This window comes from Ranitomeya imitator, chromosome 4 (assembly GCF_032444005.1).
Source record: "Ranitomeya imitator isolate aRanImi1 chromosome 4, aRanImi1.pri, whole genome shotgun sequence".
Lineage (NCBI taxonomy): Eukaryota > Metazoa > Chordata > Amphibia > Anura > Dendrobatidae > Ranitomeya > Ranitomeya imitator.
In genome coordinates this window covers 27,409,645-27,432,992 of record NC_091285.1, presented here as the reverse complement: position 1 = coordinate 27,432,992, position 23,348 = coordinate 27,409,645, and the positions used below count along the sequence as shown (strand labels likewise).

Here is a 23,348-nt window from a genome sequence, read left to right as displayed (position 1 = left end):
CCATCCTGGATGAGCTGCACTATCTGAGCATCTTCTGTTTGTTGTAGACACCACCTCATGCTACTGTACAGTACCTCTAGGAGTGAGAGCAATGGCAGAATGCAAAAGTGACCAAAGCAGCAGCCAAAAAGGATGAGAACAAAGAAATGGTCTGTGGTCACCCCCTGCAGAACCGCTCCTTTAAAGGGGATGTCTTGCTAATTGCCGATCATTTCTACCTGTCATCTGTTCCATTTGCACAAAAGCAGGAGGAATTGATTCACAATCTGTGTTGCTTCATAACTGGACAGTTTGATTTCACAGAAGTGTGTGACTTGGAGTTACATTGTGTTTAAATGTTCCCTTTATTTTTTTGATCAGTTTATATACAATCATGGCCGAAAGTGTTGGTACCCTAAAATTGTTCCAGAAAAGGAAGTATTTCTCACAGAAAATTACACATGTTAATTTCCATTGTGTGTATTGGAAGAACACAAAAAAAAAAAACAGATAAAAAAGGCAAATTGGATATAATTTCACACAAAACCCCCAAAATGGTTGGCACCCTCAACTTAATATTTGGTTGCACACCAATTGAAATAAATAACTGCAATCAATCACTTCCTATAACCACCAACAAGCTTCTTACACCTCTCAACAGGAATTTTTGACCACTCTTTCATATATGAAGGCGTCTTCTCCCAACAGTAATTTTAAGATCTCTTCACAGGTGATCAATGGGATTTAGATCTGGACTCATTGCTTCAGAACTCTCCATCTATTTGTTTCCATCCATTTCTGATACTTCTTGAAGTATGTTTGGGGTCATTGTCCTGCTGGAAGACCCATGACCTAGGACTAAACTCAGCTTTCTGACACTGGGCACTAACTTGCAGCCCAAAATCCTTTGGTAATCTTCAGATTTCATGATGCCTTGTACACAGTCAAGGCACCCAGTGCCAGAGGCAGCAAAACAACTACAAAATATCTTTGAACCTCCACCATATTTAACTGTAGGTACTGTTCTTTTCTTTGTAGGCCTCATTCCGTTTTCAGCAAACAGTAGAATGATGTGCTTTACCAAAAAGCTCTATCTTGTTTTCATCTACCCCAAGATGCTTTCCCAGAAGGATTTTGGCTTACTCACGTACATTTTGGCAATGTGGCATCCTCCTGGATTTTCTGCCATAGCGTTCCGTTTCATTTAAATGCCTACGGATAGTTCCTGCTGACATTGATCCACCCTGAGCCAACAGGACAACTTGAATTTCTTTGGAACTTGATTGGGGCTGCTTATCCACTCTATGGACTATCCTGCGTTGCAACCTTTCATCAATTTTTCTCTGCTGTCCACATCTAGGGACATTAGCTACAGTGCCATGGGTTGTAAACTTCTTGATTATGTTGTGCACCGTGAATAAAGGAACATTAAGATCTCTGGAGATAGATTTGTAACCTTATGATTGTTGATATTTTACAACAATTTTAGTTGTCAAGTCCTCAGACAGTTCTCTTTTCCTCTTTCTGTTCTCCATGCTTAGTGAGGCACACAGACACATAATGCAAATATTGAGTCACCTCACCTTTTTATGTTTTCAGGTGTGATTTTCATATTGCTCACACCTGTTACTTGTCACAGGCGAGTTTGAACGAGCATCACATGCTTGAAACAAAGTTGTTTACCCACAATTTTGGAAAAGTGCCAACAGTTTTGTCCAGCCCGTTGTGAGTGTTTTGTGTGAAATTATGTCCAATTTGCCTTTTTCTCATTTTTTGTGTTGCTCCAATACACACAATGGAAATAAACATGTGCATAACAAAACATGTAATTGCAATAATTTTCTGGGGGAAATACTTCATTTTCTGGAACAAATTTCAAGGGTGCCAACACTTTCAGCCATGGCTGTATCTTCTATATATATAATTGTCTAAGGGTTTGGCTGTCTGTCCTGGAAATCCCGTGTCGCTGATTGGTCGAGGCCAGCCGGGCACAGTCTGCCGCGAATTCTGGAATAATCATTGACCTCCACTGCTGTCAAGTGCCGCCATTGTGTTGTCTAAGGGTCTAATTGTCTGTCTGTCTCGGATATCAGCCAATCAGTGATATTAGTGCGGGATTTAAACACCACTGACAGCGCAACATACATACATATATGCATATTCTAGAATACCCGATGCTTTTGAATCGGGCCAACATCTAATATATATATATATATATAATATAATATATATGTCTATATAGAATATAGATAGATCATCATCCCCTGGATGATGACTATGACTACAATATAGTTCATGTGATTAATGATGTAATTCTGTCATGCTCCACAAGAGGGCAGCATATACACGGTGAGATATATTATTTCTTTATTACTATGTGTTACTTATATAGCGTCATCATATTCCGCAGCGCTTTACAGACATCATCACTGTCCCCATTGGGGCTCACAATCTACATTATCAATTATCTATTATCCATATTAATCTATTATCTATCTATTATCTCTCTATCTATCATCTGTCTATTATATATGCGTCTGTTAACATGGACTGACCTGTGGCACGATACAACCAATGATTGGTAAACCTTTAAACAAAAAGTAAACGATGCACACTGAGGGATCTATGATTACTAAATCGCTCAGTGCATAGAGGCTGCCATAATTCTCAGCACCCGAGTCCTGTTTCCACAGAATGATGAACCGCCAAGAATGATGATTTCTTTTGTTCTGCGCAAAAGATAACTTCACCCAATGAATGAGCATTTCACCGGGTGATCGGCAGCCTGTTTACAGAGCAAGAAAATCATGAAACAAGCTTTTTTAACATTACTATCTTACAATGTAAATGCAGCCTAATATCTGTCTAGCTGATCCTGGTGGATCCTGTGTTATCTACTGTATATAGAGGTGTTATCAGTCATTGTACAGGAGGAGAAGGTGAGCTGTGACATCACCTATTGTGAATGGTGGATCCTGTGTTATCTACTGTATATAGAGGTGTTATCAGTCATTATACAGGAGGAGGAGGTGAGCTGTGACATCACCTATTGTGAATGATGGATCCTGTGTTATCTACTGTATATAGAGGTGTTATCAGTCATTGTACAGGAGGAGGAGGTGAGCTGTGATATCACCTATTGTGAATGGTGGATCCTGGGTTATCTACTGTATATAGAGGTGTTATCAGTCATTATACAGGAGGAGGAGGTGAGCTGTGACATCACGTATTGTGAATGATGGATCCTGTGTTATCTACTGTATATAGAGGTGTTATCAGTCATTGTACAGGAGGAGGAGGTGAGCTGTGATATCACGTATTGTGAATGGTGGATCCTGGGTTATCTACTGTATATAGAGGTGTTATCAGTCATTATACAGGAGGAGGAGGTGAGCTGCGATATCACCTATTGTGAATGGTGGATCCTGTTTTATCTACTGAATATAGAAGTGTTATCAGTCATTGTACAGGAGGAGGAGGAGGTGAGCTGTGACATCACCTATTGTGAATGGTGGATCCTGTGTTATCTACTTTTTATAGAGGTGTTATCAGTCATTGTACAGGAGGAGAAGGTGAGCTGTGACATCACCTATTGTGAATGGTGGATCCTGTGTTATCTACTGTATATAGAGGTGTTATCAGTCATTGTACAGAAGGAGGAGGAGGTGAGCTGTGACATCATCTATTGTGAATGGTGGATCCTGTGTTATCTACTGTATATAGAGGTGTTATCAGTCATTGTAGAGAAGGAGGAGGTGAGCTGTGACATCACCTATTGTGAATGGTGGATCTTGTGTTACATATCTTATGTATGCGTATAAAAGGCATAATTTTTTTTCTAAGCTGTTTTTGATAATTGTTCAGAATTTCTTTATACATAAATGCAGGAATAATATAACAAATTACAGCCATTCTTTTATCTATCTATCTATCTATCTATCTATCTATCTATCTATCTATCTATCTATTTATCTACAAAGAAAAAAAGAAAAAGAATTCTCTATGCCACCACTATATTCTTATAAAAGGAGTAGGAATTTGGGGGATTACCTAGTAAAATCGGACACTGGATCATTGTCAAGAAACCAACAGCTGACATTGACTGGTAGAAAAAAGAGGGGTTGTTTCCCGTGCTTAACTTGTGTCAATTGCACACATGTGGTAAGAGGCCCTACTTTTGAGCATCCAACAACAGGGAAGGTTTACCAAATTAAGGAATACCTGACATGTGACACGGATCACGTAATATACCTCCTAAGCTGTCCATGTAACCTCTGGTATATTGGAGAAACAATATGTCCATTCAAGGTTCGGATGAATCAGCATAGATACACCATTAGAAAGAGGAGAATGGATCTTCCGGTTCCTAAACACTTTGTAGAATTGAATCATCAAGAGAAAGATCTAAAGTGTAGAATAATTGATGTAGTCCCAGTCCAAAGGAAAGGAGGTAATAGAGAGCAGATCTTAAAAAAGAAGGAACTCAAATGGATTTATGAGTTAAAAACACTCAAACCGAAAGGACTAAATGTAGACTTTAATGTTCACACGGTGTTATGAGAAGGTATGCAGTAACCTTGTTTTTCTTGGTATAATTGTAACTCAGGGAAAAAAAATTTTTTTTTAAAAATGATATTTTATATCTGTCATTTTATTTCTATCTTTCATTCCTTAGATACCAATCCCGGAAAGAAAAACTTCCCCTGTGGATATGTGGAACTATGGAGGATTCAAATTACATATAAATATGAAATTATTAATTGTTGATTTCCGTGTCGTTGAAATATATGTATGCACCTATCTGCCTGGTTTTTGGCTGAATAAGTAGCACTTGTATTTGGTGGATCGCTCATTTGGGTCTAAATAAATATATTATGGCATCAGTTTATGGAGTACAGTGTCTTGATATGAGTGTGAACATCCTATGGTTGTCATGCTGTGGCTGGCATCCAGTGGTTGATTCTGCAATACCCCGGTCCGGAGGAACCATAGAGGGGTTGTTTGCTATTAACCACTGAAGAAGGGAACCCACTCACTGAAATATGACACGAGTATGCACCTTTTTGGCCCTATTCTAGGGGATATATAATTGATCCTTATTAAACATTGGGGTATTGGGATATTGGTAGCGGTATCATATGGATGACATGACTGCAACACTTTGGTCCGGAGGGACAATTGAGGGGCAGTGTGACTCCATTGACTAATGGGGGCTGTCTTTAATAAGCAGCCATCCATATAGCCAAGATATCTGAGGCATGCCTATTAATCCCAGTAGCTCAACTTAAAAATAATAAATAAATAATAAATAAATATATAAGTAAAGAAAAAATAGAGCTAAAAAACTAAGAGATCATTGTAATATATGCCGGCTTATTACTATTTGTCTTTTTTCATTTTTATTATGGATTATATTTACGACCCAATGTGACGATCCACTAGGTATTGACTTTATAGTATACTTGCCATATCTGGGCAGATGGGTGTATGCAGATCTGCAGACTAATATAGTGAATATCAATAGTGCAGTACTAGTTGTATGTAGTCCTATTATGTATGCAGCACCGTGGTAAGGGATCTAGTAGGATCTTCAACGCTATTGCCCAAATGGTGATAACACAGTGTGCAATAATCAGGGCAGGTTTACAGCGCTCCAAAAAGAACTATGTTATTCACTTATCACTTATGTTATTCAGTAATACAGGACGCTGGAGCGTAATGTTCCTCAACCAATATGGCGATTTATAGCGCTACTGCGCATGCGCCGAGAAAAGAATGCCACACAGAGCGTCTAATTGGTCAGAACAGCGAACCTGCTTAGTGATGCGTCAGAGACATGCGTAGTAAGCGGCAAGGAACGCCGACTTACAAACAAATCGTCCTCCATCAGTCCACATGTGCAACAGGGGTAAGTGGACAGTGTTGTATGTATAATAAATATAGAAAACGGATATTGGGGTACCTACTATTATTCCGATAATCATGGGTAGAATATGATGTGAATCTGAGGTTTATGGAAGAGGAATGAGTTTTTATTTACACTGAAGCACAAGTCACTTTTAGGAACATGAGCACATGATGATAATATAAGCAAAGGATGAAATATATTTTTATATATAAGAGCACAAACTGAATGTAAATTATAATTGGATTAATTAGTAATGTGTTGAGACACGTATAAATGGATGTTAGGTATGGTTACTCACTGCTTGAGAAAGGCTCAGATGGAGCTGAAACGTCGCCCGGCTATGTGGGTCGATTAAAACCTTCCACTTTTTTTCACTTTATTATGGAGTGCTGCCTCTTTTTTTCTTTGTGAATTTGGTGCAATCGTTGGACTGGTTGCCTGGGGCCTTGCACCCGAAGATAAGTACTTAAGTTGTGCTGTTCCCTTTTTTTCCTATTATATCTATTTATCTATCTATCTATCTATCTATCTATTCAGTACCTATTGTGTCTTATATACTGTATCAGACACTGAAATCCTCCAGGGTCATTGCCGTCGGACCACCTATACAGTGTCAGACACATTGTACATATAGTGAAGCAGCCATCTGCTGTCTGGCTCATATCTCTGTAGTGTAACCCCAGGTGGGGTGGCGTCATACCCCATTATTGTACCCCACCATTCTGTGAATGGTATAGAAACTCCAGAAATGGGAAGTATTGCTTTACACTACACATTGGTGTTATAACACAGGGGCCCCAGATCTTCATTTCGCGCCTCTGTTCATATCTTACACTCATAAATAAATATTACAAGACGTCATTTTTGTGATGAAGTATTTTATTGCATAGAAGAGAAACATCGACTTAGTGATAAGCGTCATAAATATCTATAAATAAAGCTACAACCTTGTGTGCAACACTATAAATAAATAAATAAATATCGCAACCTTACTCCATAGGACAAAGAAAAAAAAAGTATTCACGCCCCCGGCCATCAGAGCTTAGAAATCTGAACAAAGGAAAAAAAAAAGACGTCGGCTGAGAACATAGATTAAAAAGGACCCGTATTCAGGTGAACAGTGTCCAGTTTTTTTTCTCTTTATTTTATTCCTTCTGCTCCTTTGAGTTTTCTGTTTTTTTGCTTTTTTTCAATACGCCCTATAGTTCCTGAGATATGGGACTTTTTATCTAGTACTACTTTTTATGGTCTCTTATAAGGGGGCGTAGCTCACGGGGATCCTCTGGGGCGTGGCTTTAGTATGCTTTGCATAATTACTCTGTAAACCACGCCCCTTTAGTAAAGACCCTTAAAATTAGCACAAAATTAAATGGGCCTTTATCTCTTGAACCGTAGGGCGGATTTAAAAAAAAAAAAAAAAAAAGGATAAGATAAGCACAAAACAGGTCATTTTTGACCTGGTCACGGGTCCCTTTAAACAGTGGAGGCCGCCATCTTAGGCTCCAATTTATCAATTATGATAATGAAGATTGTATATAGAACACAGGGGCCTTTCTAGAGGAAATATGGACCTATATGTCAACTTCTTGCCACTACCTTTACTCCCAAGGCAGGGTAGCCTTCTAATGCCTTCCCATTTTAACCCCTAAGGGTGATATTTCCTGTGAAGAATTTGGGTCCTCCCCTTCTCCCCCCCGGATAGATAGCTTAAACCCCCTTTCCATTTGCCCCATAATGTCTCTTTGATATATGATACTCTAAGACTATAAGACTTTGCGTTAGTCATGCCAATTATCCCTACCATGGTGATAACACCAAAATGGCTGCCTCCACTGTGTGTGCGTGTGTATCCGAAGACTATGCTGTTGTCCGACATGTATACAATGGTGAATGTTAACATTAACATGATGCAAAGACATAATTGTAAAGAGTCAATGTTAAAGGGGATTGAAAATATGGATGATTTTAGTGCAAAAACAGCGCCACATCTGTCCACAGGTTGTGTGCGGTATTGCAGCTCATCTTCATTCACAATGAACTCAAGCTGCAATACAAGACACAGCCCCTGAACTGGTGTTGTATATTTTTTGCAAAAAAAAACAAACAAAACAGCCATGTTTTTATAATTCTGGACAGCCCCTTTAAATAATTGGAAGACGTTTTCAACTACATATTTATAAGAGTTCATCATGCTAAACGATGCAAAATGTTGAATGAAACCCAATCACAAAAATGGTACAGAGAAAAATGATCAATGTCCTTTGACGGCAGCGCCTACGGGCCAACCCATGTATGCATTTCTATGAGGAGTAGCTGAGGAACAGTAGAACAGTAATATCAGTAGAGGTGATGGCACATGGATACAGAATACCCCCCAAAAACAAGACAATGCAGTAAAGGCATACACGCTCTATATAATACACACTCTATATAATAGTGCAAAGTGTTATCAACGGTTTGACCATTCGGTTTACGAAGCTCCCATTAACCTCTTAGCTTAAAGGGTTAATCCCATTTTCATAATAAACGTGTATGGTCGGACAGAGCTTTTAAAAAGAAGCAATTTTGCAATTTACTGCTCGTTAAAATTTTCAGCCGTTTTAGAGATATAAACACTTTTCTTTTGGTTTATAGCTGGTTGCCTTGGAGACCGACCACCTCACCTAGTCAGAAGATCATGCTCAGTGCTTACAAGCTCTTTTCTATAGACCTTGTAAATACTTGTTTTGATAAAGCTGGCCAGGATCCCTGTTACCTTCTAATCCTGGCTAGTTTCAACACAGTGCTTAGAAGCCAGACAGCAGCGATGGTCGGTCTCCTAGGCAACGAGCTACAAACGTAAGAGAAAATTGTTGATATCTTAAGAACGGCTGCAAATTTTAATAAGCAGTAAATTGCAAAAGTGTTTCTCTTTACAAGCACTATCCGACAATAACCATTTTACAGCAGTTATAAAACAAATATAAAAATCGGGGGTTAATAGACAAATAGTATGCTGGGGATGAAATCCATTAAATTTAGCCCTCCCTCAATAGACGGAATGTATGTGGATGTATATAGCACTTATTGCTCATATGTATGATATAGGAGGTCATGTAATGTTGTGACCTTCAATTGCTCGTCCACCTAAAATATAGGAAAAGTTCTTGAATTGCTATCTTCAAGTATTATTGGGGCCCAAAGGACCTGAATGGGTGACCTATTATGGCTCCATACCAGTGGTCTCCAACCTGTAGTTCTTGAGAAACTACAACTCTTAGCATAGCCTGAAAGTGAACAGAGTTGCCAAAGTTACAGTTTCTCAATAGGTGGGGAGCACCCTTGATTACAGTTCCTCAACTGTCAGTTAGCTCCTTTGACAATAGTCCCTCAACTGGCGGGTAGCGCCCTTGAGAACAGTCCCTCATCAGGCAGGTAGCGCCCTTGAGAACAGTCCCTCAACAGGCAGGTAGCGCCCTTGAGAACAGTCCCTCAACAGACAGGTAGCGCCCTTGAGAACAGTTACTCAACAGGCGGGTAGCACCCTTGATAAGTCCCTTTACAGGTGGTTAGCGCTCTTGATAACAGTTCCTCAACAGGCGTGTAGCGCCCTTGATAACAGTTCCTCAACTTGTGAGGAGCACCCTTGATTACAGTTACTTAACAGGTAGGGAGGGCCCTTGATTACAGTTCCTCAACTGTTGGGGAGCGCCCTTGATAATAATTCCTCCACAAGCAGGTAGCGCCCTTGAGAACAGTTTTTCAACAGGTGGGTAGCACCCTTGCTTACCGTTCCTCAACAGGTGGGGAGCACCCTTAATAACAGTTTCTTAACAGGTGGGGAGCAACCTTGATTACAGTTACTCAACAGGTGGGGAGTGCCCTTGATTACAGTTAGTCAACAGGTGGGAGGCGCCCTTGATTACAGTTCCTCAACTGTCGGGTAACGTCCTTGAGAACAGTTCAACTGTTGGGTAATACCCTTGAGAACAGTTCCTCAACAGGCGAGGCGTGCCATTGATTACAGTTCCTCAACAGGTAGGGAGCACTTTTGATTACAGTTCCTCAACTGTCGGGTAACACCCTTGATAACAGTTTCTCAACTGTCAGGTAAAGTCTTTGAGAACAGTTCCTCAACAGGCGGGTAGCGCCTTTGAGAATAGTTCCTCAACAGGTAGGTAACTCCCTTGAGAACAGTTCCTCAACTGTCGGGTGACGTCCTTGAGAACAGTTCCTCAACTGTTGGGTAACGCCCTTGAGAACAGTTCCTCAACAGGCAAGTCATGCCATTGATTACAGTTCCTCAACAGGTAGGGAGCACTTTTGATTACAGTTCCTCAACTGTCGGGTAACACCCTTGATAACAGTTTCTCAACTGTTGGGTAAAGTCTTTGAGAACAGTTCCTCAACAGGCGGGTAGCGCCCTTGATAACAGTTCCTCAACAGGTGGGAGGCGCCCTTGAGAACAGTTCCTCAACTATCGGGTAATGCCCTTGAGAAAAGTTCCTCAACTGTCGGGTAACACCCTTGAGAATAGTTCCTTAACTGTACGGTAACGCCCTTAAGAACAGTTCCTCAACAGGCGAGGAGCGCCCTTGACAACTTTCAAAGTCAAGCATGCTCTGTCTTAATATTGTGTAGAAATCAATTCAACAATCAAACCCTTTTTAATTCGAGGACAAGCCATAAATAAATAATCTATGTGCAGGCGGAGACTTGCAATAGATGAAGATCTGAAGCTGATCTAGATAAGATTTTATCACGTCATGAAAGTTTTTGGTTAAACATTGTACACTTTTACTTCAGTGTTTTTTTTTTTTGTTGTTTTTATGTTACCTAAATTCTTATTAATACATTATTCCACTTATAGTTAAATATTAAATAAATACTATTTTTAGGGAAAAAAAATGTTGGAGGAGACTTAGGATATAAAGGGAATCTTTACCATGTTGGTTTTAGATCTAAGATTGTGTTCTTATTAATTTCTTAATAAATATTCTAAATGAATGTTTTCTGAGACAGGGCTCTACATTTCTTGCATCAACATAAAATATAAAATATTGAATGTCTGCTATGTCCACTAGGGGGAGCTAAAGAGCTGTACTGCATACAGATTTATAGTTATGTTCTATGTATCAACAGTATGCAGTACCCTCCTGAGCTCCCTCTTGTGGCCAAACAGGTTACGCCTGAAAACGTACTTAATAAATAATAAATGGCATATTGCAAAGCGAAAATTGCCTTATAGACCAGAGCAAGAATTGAGTGTCCAAATTATATGAATCCAGTGCAGTTTAGAAAATTAAAGCTTAGCTTTGAATGGTTTGCATAATCAACAAGGCCAACATGAGGCCTGGTCCGTTCCTCCACAACAAAAAAATTCTAGTGCAAAAACTAAAGTAAATTCAATCACAAAATCTTTTTCTTAAACCATGTGATAAGGGTTGACTGGTACTAAAAGAATTACAAAAAGAAAATCCTCATCAAATGTTACTGTTACTTTTAAAGGGGTTGTCCACCTATGGAGAGAATAGATTAAATATTGTAATATATAGAGCACCTTCTTTCTCTTTGCCTAATTTCAGAACTTTGATCCTAAAAAAAGAACCTCATTAAAGGGATAAAACCCCTTATTTATGAGGCTAGGGAACCCCTTTTAAATATAATTTATTGAGTCGATCTCTGGTGTAAAATTAAAGGAATTTTCTGAGATTTTTAAAAAGTTCCTTAAAAGCAAAAAATGCATAAAACAAATAATTAACCAAACCTTGCGTTTTTCAGTCCTTTTCCTTTCCAGCCCCACTGGTCTTTAGAGGTTTTTTAGTTTGCTGGTCCTGCCGTCCTGGCATGGGACCTTTTTGACCTGTATGTGCACAATTACCAGTAAGGCCAATAATGGGCTGCACATGGGCAGTAATCTTCCCGGAACTGGACTCAATGGTGGCACAAAAGTTGAGTGATGGTTAATTTTTAAAAAATTTTATCTCATTTTGTGGAACTTTTAAAAATCTTAGACAATTCCATGGGTTGTCTCATAAAATCCACCACCAGTATCGACTAATTGCCTTGAGTTTGGCTTCATAGACTCCCAACAAGTAATTGATTTTGCCGGGGAAGATCTATGATTAGCCAGAAATTTGGAGTTGCCTGGTGGCCAGTCAGACTCCTCTAGGGAGGTTCCAAGATGTGGACATCCCCCTCCATGGTGACAACCTCGACTGAAATGTACACTTTTTGCCGTGCTCTACCTTAACCATAGGGTATCCTTAGGCTATGTTCACACCTTGCGGCGTCCCTCTGCGGGTTTTCCCGCAGCGGATTTGATAAATCTGCAGGGCAAAACAACTGCGGTTCTCCCTGCAGATTTATCGCGGTTTGTTCCGCGTTTTCCGCTGCGGGTTTCCGCCTATACTATTGATGCTGCATATGCAGCAATATGCAGCATCAATAGTAATGTTAAAAATAATAAAAATTGGTTATACTCACCCTCTGACGTTCCGATCCCTCGGCGCTGCACCCGGCGGTCCGGTTCCAGAGATGCTGTGCGAGAAGGACCGTTCGTGACGTCACGGTCATGTGACCGCGACGTCACCGCAGGTCCTGGTCGCACAGCAACTCTGACCGGACAGCCGCGTGCAGCGCCCAGGAGCTCCGGACATCAGAGGGTGAGTATAACCAGATTTTTTATTTTTTAACCCCAAATATGGTTCCCAGGGCCTGGAGGAGAGTCTCCTCTCCTCCACCCCGGGTACCACCCGCACATTATCCGCTTACTTCCCGCAACGTGGGCACAGCCCCATGCGGGAAGTAAGCGGTTCAATGTATTCCTATGGGTGCAGAATCGCAGCGATTCTGCACAAAGAAGTGACATGCTGCGGGTTGTAAACCGCTGCGTTCCCGCGCGGTTTTTCCCGCAGCATGTGCACAGCGGTTTGCGGTTTCCATAGGGTTTACATGTTACTGTAAACGCTATGGAAACTGCTGCGGACCCGCAGCATCAAAATCGCGGCGGTTCCGCGGTAAAAACCGCTAAGTGTGAATATAGCCTAAAAATAACAATATTATGAAATGAGGATGACTATTTCATTGACTTTCCCTAAAAGTACCTACGCTAGGTTTTGCAGACGCTTTAAGATGAGTTGAAGCCACTGAGTTGGGATGTCCTCTTATAAAAATATTCTCGTGGGTTTTCTTTCCTTGTGATGATAACCCCCCTTGGGTCTTCGGGGTCTTCTTTTTCATTCTTGTTAGGTCTCAAGGGTTCTTGAGGGTCAGAAGGTTTGACATCCTGAGCATCCTTGGGGGTTGGGTAATTCAGGGTCGGCTTCTTTCCTCTACTTACGTTAAGAGGATCTGGATACAGATCGGCGCTCCTTGTGTGTCGGACAGGCTCGGGGGTGATAAATCTGGTGATTGGGATTGTGTTCTCCATAGACAAAAATTGGGAATAGGGAGGCAAGTCCATTCCTGGGCGGAAGAACTGTTTTGGCTTCCTTAGGCTTAGAAGGTAGTTGTGCTTTGGAGAATGGTAGACATCATGGCGGTTCTCGAGGGTTTCATGCTTGAAGACGCAGTCATCATAACTAAAGTAGTGCTGTGGAATATGGAGGTCGATTAATATGTGGCAAGTCATTTCAGAAAGTAAAAAAACGTTGTGGCAAATTACCAAGACATTGTGTATGATAGACTATTACGACGTAGCATGTGGCCTACTGGTGGAGGTCTGGAAGCTACACTGGTCCTGGTACTCTGTTGATCACATAAAGGTGGCCACCTCGTAAAAAAAAGTTAATGGGGGTTACTTGAAGAAAAGTGCTTCTGGCAGTTGGAATCCACATCAAAGCAAGGCAACCAGGTCGTAAAGGGTTTGTCCACTATTCGGACAACCCCTTCTTAAAGGGTTTGGCCAGAACAAATTTTTTAAAATAGGAGCAAGTAACAGGCAGGTAGTTGCTAACAGTTCTACTCGGCCCCAGCTCACAGTGTTCACTGACCGCTCCTGCCGGCGATTCAGTCAACAGAGCAGCTCTTCTTCTTTCAGGCTGCTCTGTCGATGGGGCGTGACTGTCCATGGCATGCTGATTGACAACCGGCAGCGGGGAGACAGGTGTCAATCAGCATGACGTCAGCAGTCCTGTCCCGTCAACAGAGCAGAAGAGATGAGAAGCTGCTTCTCTGTTGACGTTACATCAGCAGGTGCCAGTGAATCGCCGGCAGGAGCGGTCTCTGACCCATATTACAAACTCACTTCCTACACCAGCACTATTCCAGCAATGTTGGTTCTGGGTCTCCTGGCATCGTTATGCCATGTGAGCGCTGCAATCAATCAGCGGACACTAGTGACATGCTTCACTCACTCTTCGGAAGAGTGAGAACATGAAATCGACTAGCGCCCGCTCATTTGCTTCAACGTTCAAGTGGGGAAACAATATAATATGGAGTGGCCAGAGAATGAGCACCAACATCGTTGGAACGGCACCAGTGCAGGAAGTGACTATGTGTTACAGTATATAAGAAGGACTCGTCCAAGCAGTGGACAACCCCTTTAAACTGGTTTTCATAGATAAAGGAGCAGTCATGTGCATGTTTCCCTCTGTGAAATCACTGGTAGAAATATAATTCCGTAGGTGCATAGGTTGCAATACTAAAAGCGGAGGATTCACACGATGGCCATAAGCTCTTAAAGGGATTTTCCCATCTGATTCTAGTGAAAGGTCATCACTTTGGAATCTGTAGGGGTCATAATACTTTAGCAATGTGGCCCTTCACTATTTATCTGTGCACTATTGTACCCCTGGCCACCTTTTAAGTGATCAGGGTTGAGTCTAAAAGTGGATTAGTCCTCTCTCCCCATTAAAAAGTGAGAATCGGGAGAACAAAAAGAGCAAAGATTAAAAAATGACATCAGTTTCTAAAGGTAACCAATCAGATGACTCTATATTCTTACTGTTTGGTAAATAATGGATTCTGATTGGTCATCCCACTAGTTTTCTTCCAGGAGGACTAATGAATTCTTACGGAATGTTAAGGAATCATGGAGGTAAATACTTACTGATCCAAAAGCGTTGCCGAATCTGTCCATGCACAGGTAGCGCCCACTTTTGACTCCCGTAATAACAACTTTGCCTGCGGACTCTGATCTAATCATCAATGCACCTATAGGAAGGGGGGAAATATAAAAGAATTAAATGAGTCTGTCAGCACAAAATAACTGTTCAAACCAAGCACAGGAGCACGGCGCACCCTTGATGTGACCAAACAGTTCAGTGCTCCTTCCCACCTGCTTGGTTTACATCTATCCCCACCCCCTTCTCCTTGGTTGACATCTCAGGCTTTATAAGAAACAGAGGAAGGTGGAAAACAAGTAAGTGAGAAAGTGCACTAAACTTTTCTGGCCAAGCGTGCACTGAGCTCCTGTGCTTTGTTTGAACAGTCGTTTTCTTCATGAAAGACTCCCTTGAAAGAAAACGTATCATACATTTTTTTTTTTTTAGAATTGAATATATAATTAATATTCTAAACTATATATTATATGCATTCTTTTTCAATTAATTTCTCTTATTTTTATTACATTTTTTCTTATTCTAGTTTCTACGCTTAGACATCAATACATTGGAAATGACTCATTTAGTTCCAAGGAGGATAGTTGTGGGCATGCTCTGTCATCTAATATTTGGCTAATTGCAAGATTTTAAGAAAATATACATATATATATATATATATATATATATATATACATATATATTATAATATAATATTAATGTATATTATAATATTATTACATTTACGGTAATAAATATTTATTACATTTATAATATGTTATATATTATATATGATAATATTGTTAAATTTAATATATATGTGTATATAATATATATTACATTTTACTATATTTTATATCTATATTATATAGATATAAAATGTAATATGTATATTTATATATAAAATATTGTGAAATGTAATATATATTATATATACATATTAAATTTAACAATATTATCATATATGTAATATACATAACACATTATTAAAGTTAACACATATATGTTATATGTAATATTATAATATATATATATATATAAAATATTAATACATTTTAGAGATTATATAAAATATTTTATATATTAAATGTCATAATGTTATTTTATAATATATATAATTAAATATATATATATATAATATATATTAAATTTTACAATAATTTATATATATATTATTAAATATTGCCAAAAATTTTAAAAAATCACTTAAAAATTTGATTTAACCAGTAGATAATTTTTTGATGATTCTTTCCCTTTAAGACAGTTTTCTCACCCTTCTTCCCTGTATAAAATACTGCATATATTCCTCTGGCTGACGATGGACAGCATTTTTTATGCATTCTGCTGGGCAATGGAGATATTTAAAGGGTATCAACCCTTTGCATGGCGGAAACTCGCTATGTAATGAGAATTATTAGCAATCCTAGGAGTTATAAGCATTTGTGCTTGGGTCCATTCTAACAGTACCATATAATAAGTGATGCCAAGTATCATATTAGTATTAGAGATAAGCATAAATTCCACTAAACTACCTTTAAAAATAGGCTGATAACAGAGAGCAAGAGCACCCAAAAATGTTCTCATGGTGTCGTATCTGGTTAAAAAAAAATGTGATGTTATTAATGTAAAAAAAAATAATAAATCAATTTTTTTTTTTTTTTTAAATTACAAAATAAAAAATAAATTAATTAGTAATTGCCATTTTTTTTTAATCTTACTGTATATGGTTTGGTGCGGGGATCCGTCAATGTGGCCGTCGTGGTTGATCTGCAGGTGGAAGCTGTTCCATTCGGTGGCGGTGTACAGGTGCATCAGTCGGTCCGGACTTCCCCATCCGGAATTTATGATCGGCGATGAATTGGGAAAGGCGACATTGACCTTCAAGCTGGTCAGAAAAAACGTTAAAAGCGCTAAACTGTCGCCTTGCCTGAGGCTGGACATGACTACTTTCTTGGGAGAGATGCTGGAGGGATAGGATGTGTCTCCTGTCCTCGGCTCTGAGGATTCGATGCTTCCTAACTTTTTTTGCAGTATATATAAAGGCTTGGAGCATAGTGACATCACACAGGAAAAACTTGTTATGAACATCCTTTCTGTCGTAACAGCAGAAATTTAAGAGAGCCCTGAGACATCAAATACCTAAGGAAAGGGATTTCACATGGGTACCCTGGGAAACAGCCAAAATGCCACGCCACTCATTTTTTTTAATGAAAAAATATAATAATTAAGAAAAAAATAATATATATATATATATAAAAAAAAATCATACACTTATATCTATATATGCCTACCTTACATACATAATATAGACTTTTACCCATTGTATATATCGCTTTTATACCATACATTTTTAACGCTCAGAGTCAGTACTTCTCCATTTCCAATGGTTTTTGAATTTGTTGGATTTTTTTTTTAATGTCAAATGAATATCAATTAATAATTGATTTTTTTTTTTTTTCAAAAAGATTTGGGTCCATCTTCATTACAAAGGTAGAATGTGTGATTTCGTTTGATTTAATTTAATATTTAACTAAAATCAATTATCCTAATAGTTTAAAGAAATTAATAAATACATGAGAACCTAAATAACACTAAAAATAAAAAATAAAAAATGGGCACAAATCTTTTGAAAACAGGAATAAGATTTCAATTTTTTGGAATAGTATCACAGTTTAATGACATAAAATCCACAGAACTTAAAAGATAGTTTATTATAGTAAGTACTGTAGTGATACAACATGTGTGGAAAAGTCTCGTTAGAGAAGCAAAATGGTTAAGTAGTTAATTTCAAACTGAAATTCTTTCTCTTTTTCCATCCTTTCATACATTATCTTTCTTTCTCTTTTTCTCTTTCTCTTTTCCTATTATTTTATCTTTACTTCTTTCTCTATTATCTTCTTTCTTTCATTCTTTCTCTTTTTTCTAATTTCTTTCTTTCCTGCTATCTTTCTTTTTCTCGCCTCCTTCCTTTTTTCTTTCTTTTTCCTTTCATCTTATGTTATCTATTTTTTATCTTCTGCTATCTATTTCACATCTATTTTTTATTATTTATCTACTTATTATCTATTATCTATCTATGTATCTATTATATATCTATCTATTATCTATCTATTATATATCTATCTATTATCTATCTATCATCTATTATCTATCTATCTATCTATCTATCTATCTATCTATCTATTATCTATCTATTATCTATCATCTATCTATTATCTATCTATTATCTATCTATTTATCTATTATCTATCTATTATCTATCTATTATCTATCTATCTATCTATCTATCTATCTATCTATCTATCTATCTATCTATTATCTATCTATTATCTATCTATTTATCTATTATCTATCTATTATCTATCTATTATCTATCTATCTATCTATCTATCTATCTATTATCTATCTATCTATTATCTATCTATTATCTATCTATTTATCTATTATCTATCTATTATCTATCTATTATCTATCTATTATCTATCTATCTATCTATTATCTATCTATCTATTATCTATCTATTATCTATCTATTATCTATTTCCCTATATCTTTTATCATCTATGTCATTCTGTATATCATATCCATATAATAGACACTTCTAGATCAAAGTTCAGGTACAGAGCGTTTCATTCCATTTTTAACCTCTAGAGGGCAGTCATTTCCCAGAAAACCCCTTTTCCGCGCTCCCTCCATCGTCAGTAGCGGCCTCCGTTTATTCCATGCTATAACATATAATGCATCATAAAAGGCAAAAATGTAATAAACTATTAAATAAAATATGTAAAACCATAAAAAGTTATCATTTCTAAAAAGACAGGGGTACAGTGCAAACGGAATTATTTCATAAAAATACTTTTTATTACACATTAAGATCCGAACTACTTTTTTTTTTTGTAAATTGAAGTTCTATGTTTTACAATCAACATATATGTTAAAATTTTAGCAACTACCTTAAATAATTTCCTCCATTACTGTCATGTTTGGACTTATCATTGAGCTTTAAAAAGAAAAAAAAACTCTAAAAAGCAAATCCTAATTAGGTCTCTTGCATCCCCTCCTTTCCTGCAGACTACAATAGTACTAAGTAGTTGCTTTGATTAGTTGTTTTCCACCTTGTTACAATGGAGTGGCTAACCCCATAGTGCTGCTGGCTAAAGCCAATCTTTTTATATCGTGTTAACAAAAAAATATTTAAAAAATTGATTTTTTTTAAATGTCTGTGAGTTTACAAAAGGGTTAAACAGCTTAGTTATAAATTACCTACCCTGGTGTCTGGACAGAGTAGGAGCAGGTGAAGGGTAATGTGTAAGGGCTAGGAACCATATTAGTCAATGGAGCTTCCAGTGTGTAACTCCCAGAGGATAAAATGATTAATTATTAACCCCGAGAGTTATCTAGAATATGTTAACAATCAATTTACGATGGTGCAAGGTGTCTGGATTCAGGTATTTGAGATCATGGAATCTATCAGACTCCAAATGTACATCGGATAGGTGATAAATAATGTATGATTGCTGGGGGCCCGACCACTGGGACCCTCAATAATTCTAAGAAGTCCCTGTATGAGCAGAGCTGTAGTGTACATATGTGTTCACCTCTCAATTTACGTCTATGGGATACTAGTAGTTAGCATATGTTACCACCAGTCAAGGACTGGCCCACAGGAGAACAGGAGAATCCTCCAGTGGGCCGCTGTGCAAGAGTGCTCTTATACGAGCAGTACTTGGCACAATATACTTGAATCAGACAAAGTCCGCATCTTATTCATTTAACAATCTACCCAGTTCATTCTATAGGATTTTCTGAATTTTTTAATACATATTAACACCCAAGCCCTTACCCTAATCATGCTTGTAGCTCTAACCCTATCCCTTGGTGTAGCCCTAATGCTAATCTTTGTTGTAGCCCTAACCCTAACCCTGTTTGTAGCGATAACCCTAGCTTTTGTTGTAGCCCTAACCCTACTCCTTGTTGTAGCCCTGACCATGCTTGTAGCCCTAACCCTAGCTCTTGCTGTAGCCCTAACCCTAGCCTTTGTTGTAGCCCTAACCCTAGCCCTTGCTGTAGCCCTAACTCTAAACCTGGTTGTAGCCCTAACTTTACCCATTGCTGTAGCCCTAACTCTAACCCTGATTGTAGCCCTAACCCTAGCCCTTGTTGTAGCCCTAACCTTAGATCTTGTTGTAGTTCTAACCCTAGCCCTTGTTGTAACCCTAACTCTGGTTGTAGACCTAACCATAGCCCTTGTTGTGGCCCTAACCCTAGTCCTTGTTGTAGCCATGACCCTATCCCTTGTTGTAGCCTTAAACCTAAACCTGGTTGTAGCCCTAACCCAAGTCCTTGTTATTACCCTAACCTTAGACATTATTGTAGCCCTAACCATAACCCTGATTGTAGCTCTAACGCTAGCCCTTGTTGTAGCCCTAACCATAGCTCTTGTTGTAGCCCTAACTCTAGCTCTTATTGAAACCCTATCCCTTGTTGAAGCCCTAACCCTAGCCCTTGTTGTAGCCCTAACCTTAGCCCTTGTTGTAGCCCTGACCATAGCCCTTGTTGTAGCCCTAACCCTAGCCCTTGTTGTAGCCCTAACCTTAGCGCTTGTTGTAGCCCTAACCCTAGTCCTTGTTGTAGCCCTAACCCTAGTCCTTGTTGAAGCCCTAACCCTAGCCCTTGTTGTAGCATTAACCTTAGCCCTTGTTGTAGCCTTAACCATAGCCCTTGTTTTAACCCTAACCCTAGCCCTTGTTGTAGCACTAACCCTAGCCCTTGTTGTAGCCCTAACCCTAGCCCTTATTGTAGCCCTAACCCTAGCCCTAGTTAGGGTTAGAACAATTATGTAAAAATGAAACAATGTATTCAAATTTTAGTGTTTTGTTTTACAGAGGACACTTTTCAAAATTTGGGACAGATTTCCCAACTGGTCTCTGCTTCTCCTTTCACAAAATTACAGGAGCTGCAGGAGAGCAAAGTGCAGCACATGTGCAATGCACATGATTTATAACCGATGCTGCCTATGCAGAGCACAGCAGTCGAAATGAGTTTGTGATCGGTTGCTGCATTCTGCATCGGTAATGACCGGGATGACGTTGTCAGCTTATCAGCCGCCGGGCAAATACTCGCTGCAGCCGGCTGGCGCCCTCCAAGGAGAAGCGGGAAATTGGGAAATTAAAAAATGTACCAAAATTTAACAAGTCTGTAAAACTTACAAACTGGATTCAAATATGTCATATTCTGATGGCACAAACTTCTGATAACGGGTCAGATCATGTTTGCCATAAGCAGACTTAGTGTACAATCCAACTTCTCATCCAAATGTGACAATAAGTCCAAGAATGAAATATATGGTGGGAAAATGTCACGTAGTACAAGAGATGTAAGATCTGGGTAATGGATATTTAATACCAGGGAAAGATGCTAAATGACCGTCTCTACGGAGATGGCAATCTGTACAAGTCACAAGAAGTCCCCGTATCACCCTTGTGTCATCTTCATACATGGATATTAAAACTGCATCGTTCCCTGATCTGTCCTTAGATAATGGTGCTAAGGACGAAGGTCGAAGGAATGGAAAACTTTCCAAGTCCAGACGAAAAATGGCACTGAATATATTGTATAGAAATAATTGTTACTACATATATGTATATAGAGACTTAAATCTGTGTATGTACTGTATATAATGTATAGATATACAGTACAGACCAAAAGTTTGGGCACACCTTCTCATTTAAAGATTTTTCTGTATTTTCATGACTATGAAAATTGTACATTCACACTGAAGGCATCAAAACTATGAATTAACACATGTGGAATTATATACTTAACAAAAAAAGTGTGAAACAACTGAAAATATGTCTTATATTCTAGGTTCTTCAAAGTAGCCACCTTTTGCTTTGGTGACTGCTTTGCACGCTCTTGGCATTCTCTTGATGAACTTCAAGAGGTAGTCACCGGGAATGGTCTTCCAAGAATCTTGAAGGAGTTCCCAGAGATGCTTAGCACTTGTTGGCCCTTTTGCCTTCACTCTGCGGTCCAGCTCACCCCAAACCATCTAGATTGGGTTCAGGTCTGGTGACTGTGGAGGCCAGGTCATCTGGCGTAGTCCCTCATCACTCTCCTTCTTGGTAAAATAGCCCTTACACAGCCTGGAGCTGTGTTTGGGGTCATTGTCCTGTTGAAAAATAAATGATGGTCCAACTAAACGCAAACCGGATGGAATAGCATGACGCTGCAAGGTGCTGTGGTAGCCATGCTGGTTCAATATGCTTTCAATTTTGAATAAATCCCCAACAGTGTCACCAGCAAAGCACCCCACACCATCACATCTCCTCATCCATGCTTCATGGTGGGAACCAGGCATGTAGAGTCCATCCGTTCACCTTTTCTGTGTCGCACAAAGACACGGTGGTTGGAACCAAAGATCTCAAATTTGGACTCATCAGACCAAAGCACAGATTTCCACTGGTCTAATGTCCATTCCTTGTGTTCTTTAGCCCAAACAAGTCTCTTCTGCTTGTTGCCTGTCCTTAGCAGTGGTTTCCTAGCAGCTATTTTACCATGAAGGCCTGCTGCACAAAGTCTCCTCTTAACAGTTGTAGAGATGTGTCTGCTGCTAGAACTCGGTGTGGCATTGACCTGGTCTCTAATCTGAGCTGCTTTTAACCTGCGATTTCTGAGGCCGGTGACTCGGATAAACTTATCCTCAGAAGCAGAGGTGACTCTTGGTCTTCCTTTCCTGGGGCGGTCCTCATGTGAGCCAGTTTCTTTGTAGTGCTTGATGGTTTTTGCCACTGCACTTGGGAACACTTTCAAAGTTTTCCCAATTTTTCGGACTGCCTGACCTTCATTTCTTAAAGTAATGATGACCACTCATTTTTCTGTGCTTAGCTGCTTTTTTCTTGCCATAATACAAATTCTAACAGTCTATTCAGTAGGACTATCAGCTGTGTATCCACCAGACTTCTGCACAACACAACTGATGGTCCCAACCCCATTTATAAGGCAAGAAATCCCACTTATTAAACCTGACAGGGCACACCTGTGACGTGAAAACCATTCCCGGTGACTACCTCTTGAAGCTCATCAAGAGAATGCCAAGAGTGTGCAAAGCAGTCATCAAAGCAAAAGGTGGCTACTTTGAAGAACCTAGAATATAAGACATAATTTCAGTTGTTTCACACTTTTTTGTTAAGTGTATAATTCCACATGTGTTAATTCATAGTTTTGATGCCTTCAGTGTGAATTTACAATTTTCATAGTCATGAAAATACAGAAAAATCTTTAAATGAGAAGGTGTGTCCAAACTTTTGGTCTGTACTGTGTACACATACACACTATCTATCTATCTATCTATCTATCTATCTATCTATCTATCTATCTATCTATCTATCTCTTATCTTTAGATGGGCCAAAATCACACCTGAGCAATGCCTGTGACTAGTT

The 23,348-nt window shown here is 38.9% G+C and overlaps 1 protein-coding gene across 1 annotated transcript; it reads right to left on the bottom strand.

Annotated features, from left to right (window-relative positions):
- Nucleotides 1-12,995: 12,995 nt before the first annotated feature.
- On the bottom strand, nucleotides 12,996-16,848 carry FGF23 (fibroblast growth factor 23). The gene is made up of 3 exons (XM_069762277.1): nucleotides 16,626-16,848; nucleotides 14,919-15,022; nucleotides 12,996-13,460 (listed from the first exon to the last, which is right to left on the bottom strand). Exons 1-3 carry the CDS (start codon nucleotides 16,846-16,848, stop codon nucleotides 12,996-12,998), a joined length of 792 nt encoding a protein of 263 aa, XP_069618378.1.
- Between the last annotated feature and the right edge of the window lie 6,500 nt (nucleotides 16,849-23,348).

Bases quoted from the DNA above. Each gene is read 5' to 3' on its own strand.
- FGF23 (XM_069762277.1), bottom strand. From the start codon at position 16,848: ATGTCCAGCCTCAGGCAAGGCGACAGTTTAGCGCTTTTAACGTTTTTT. The intron at 15,023-16,625 runs GTAAGATTAAAA...CCCTTCCTATAG, and splicing joins CCCGCACCAAACCATATACA to GTGCATTGATGATTAGATCA. The intron at 13,461-14,918 runs GTAAGTATTTAC...CATATTCCACAG, and splicing joins TCGGCAACGCTTTTGGATCA to CACTACTTTAGTTATGATGA.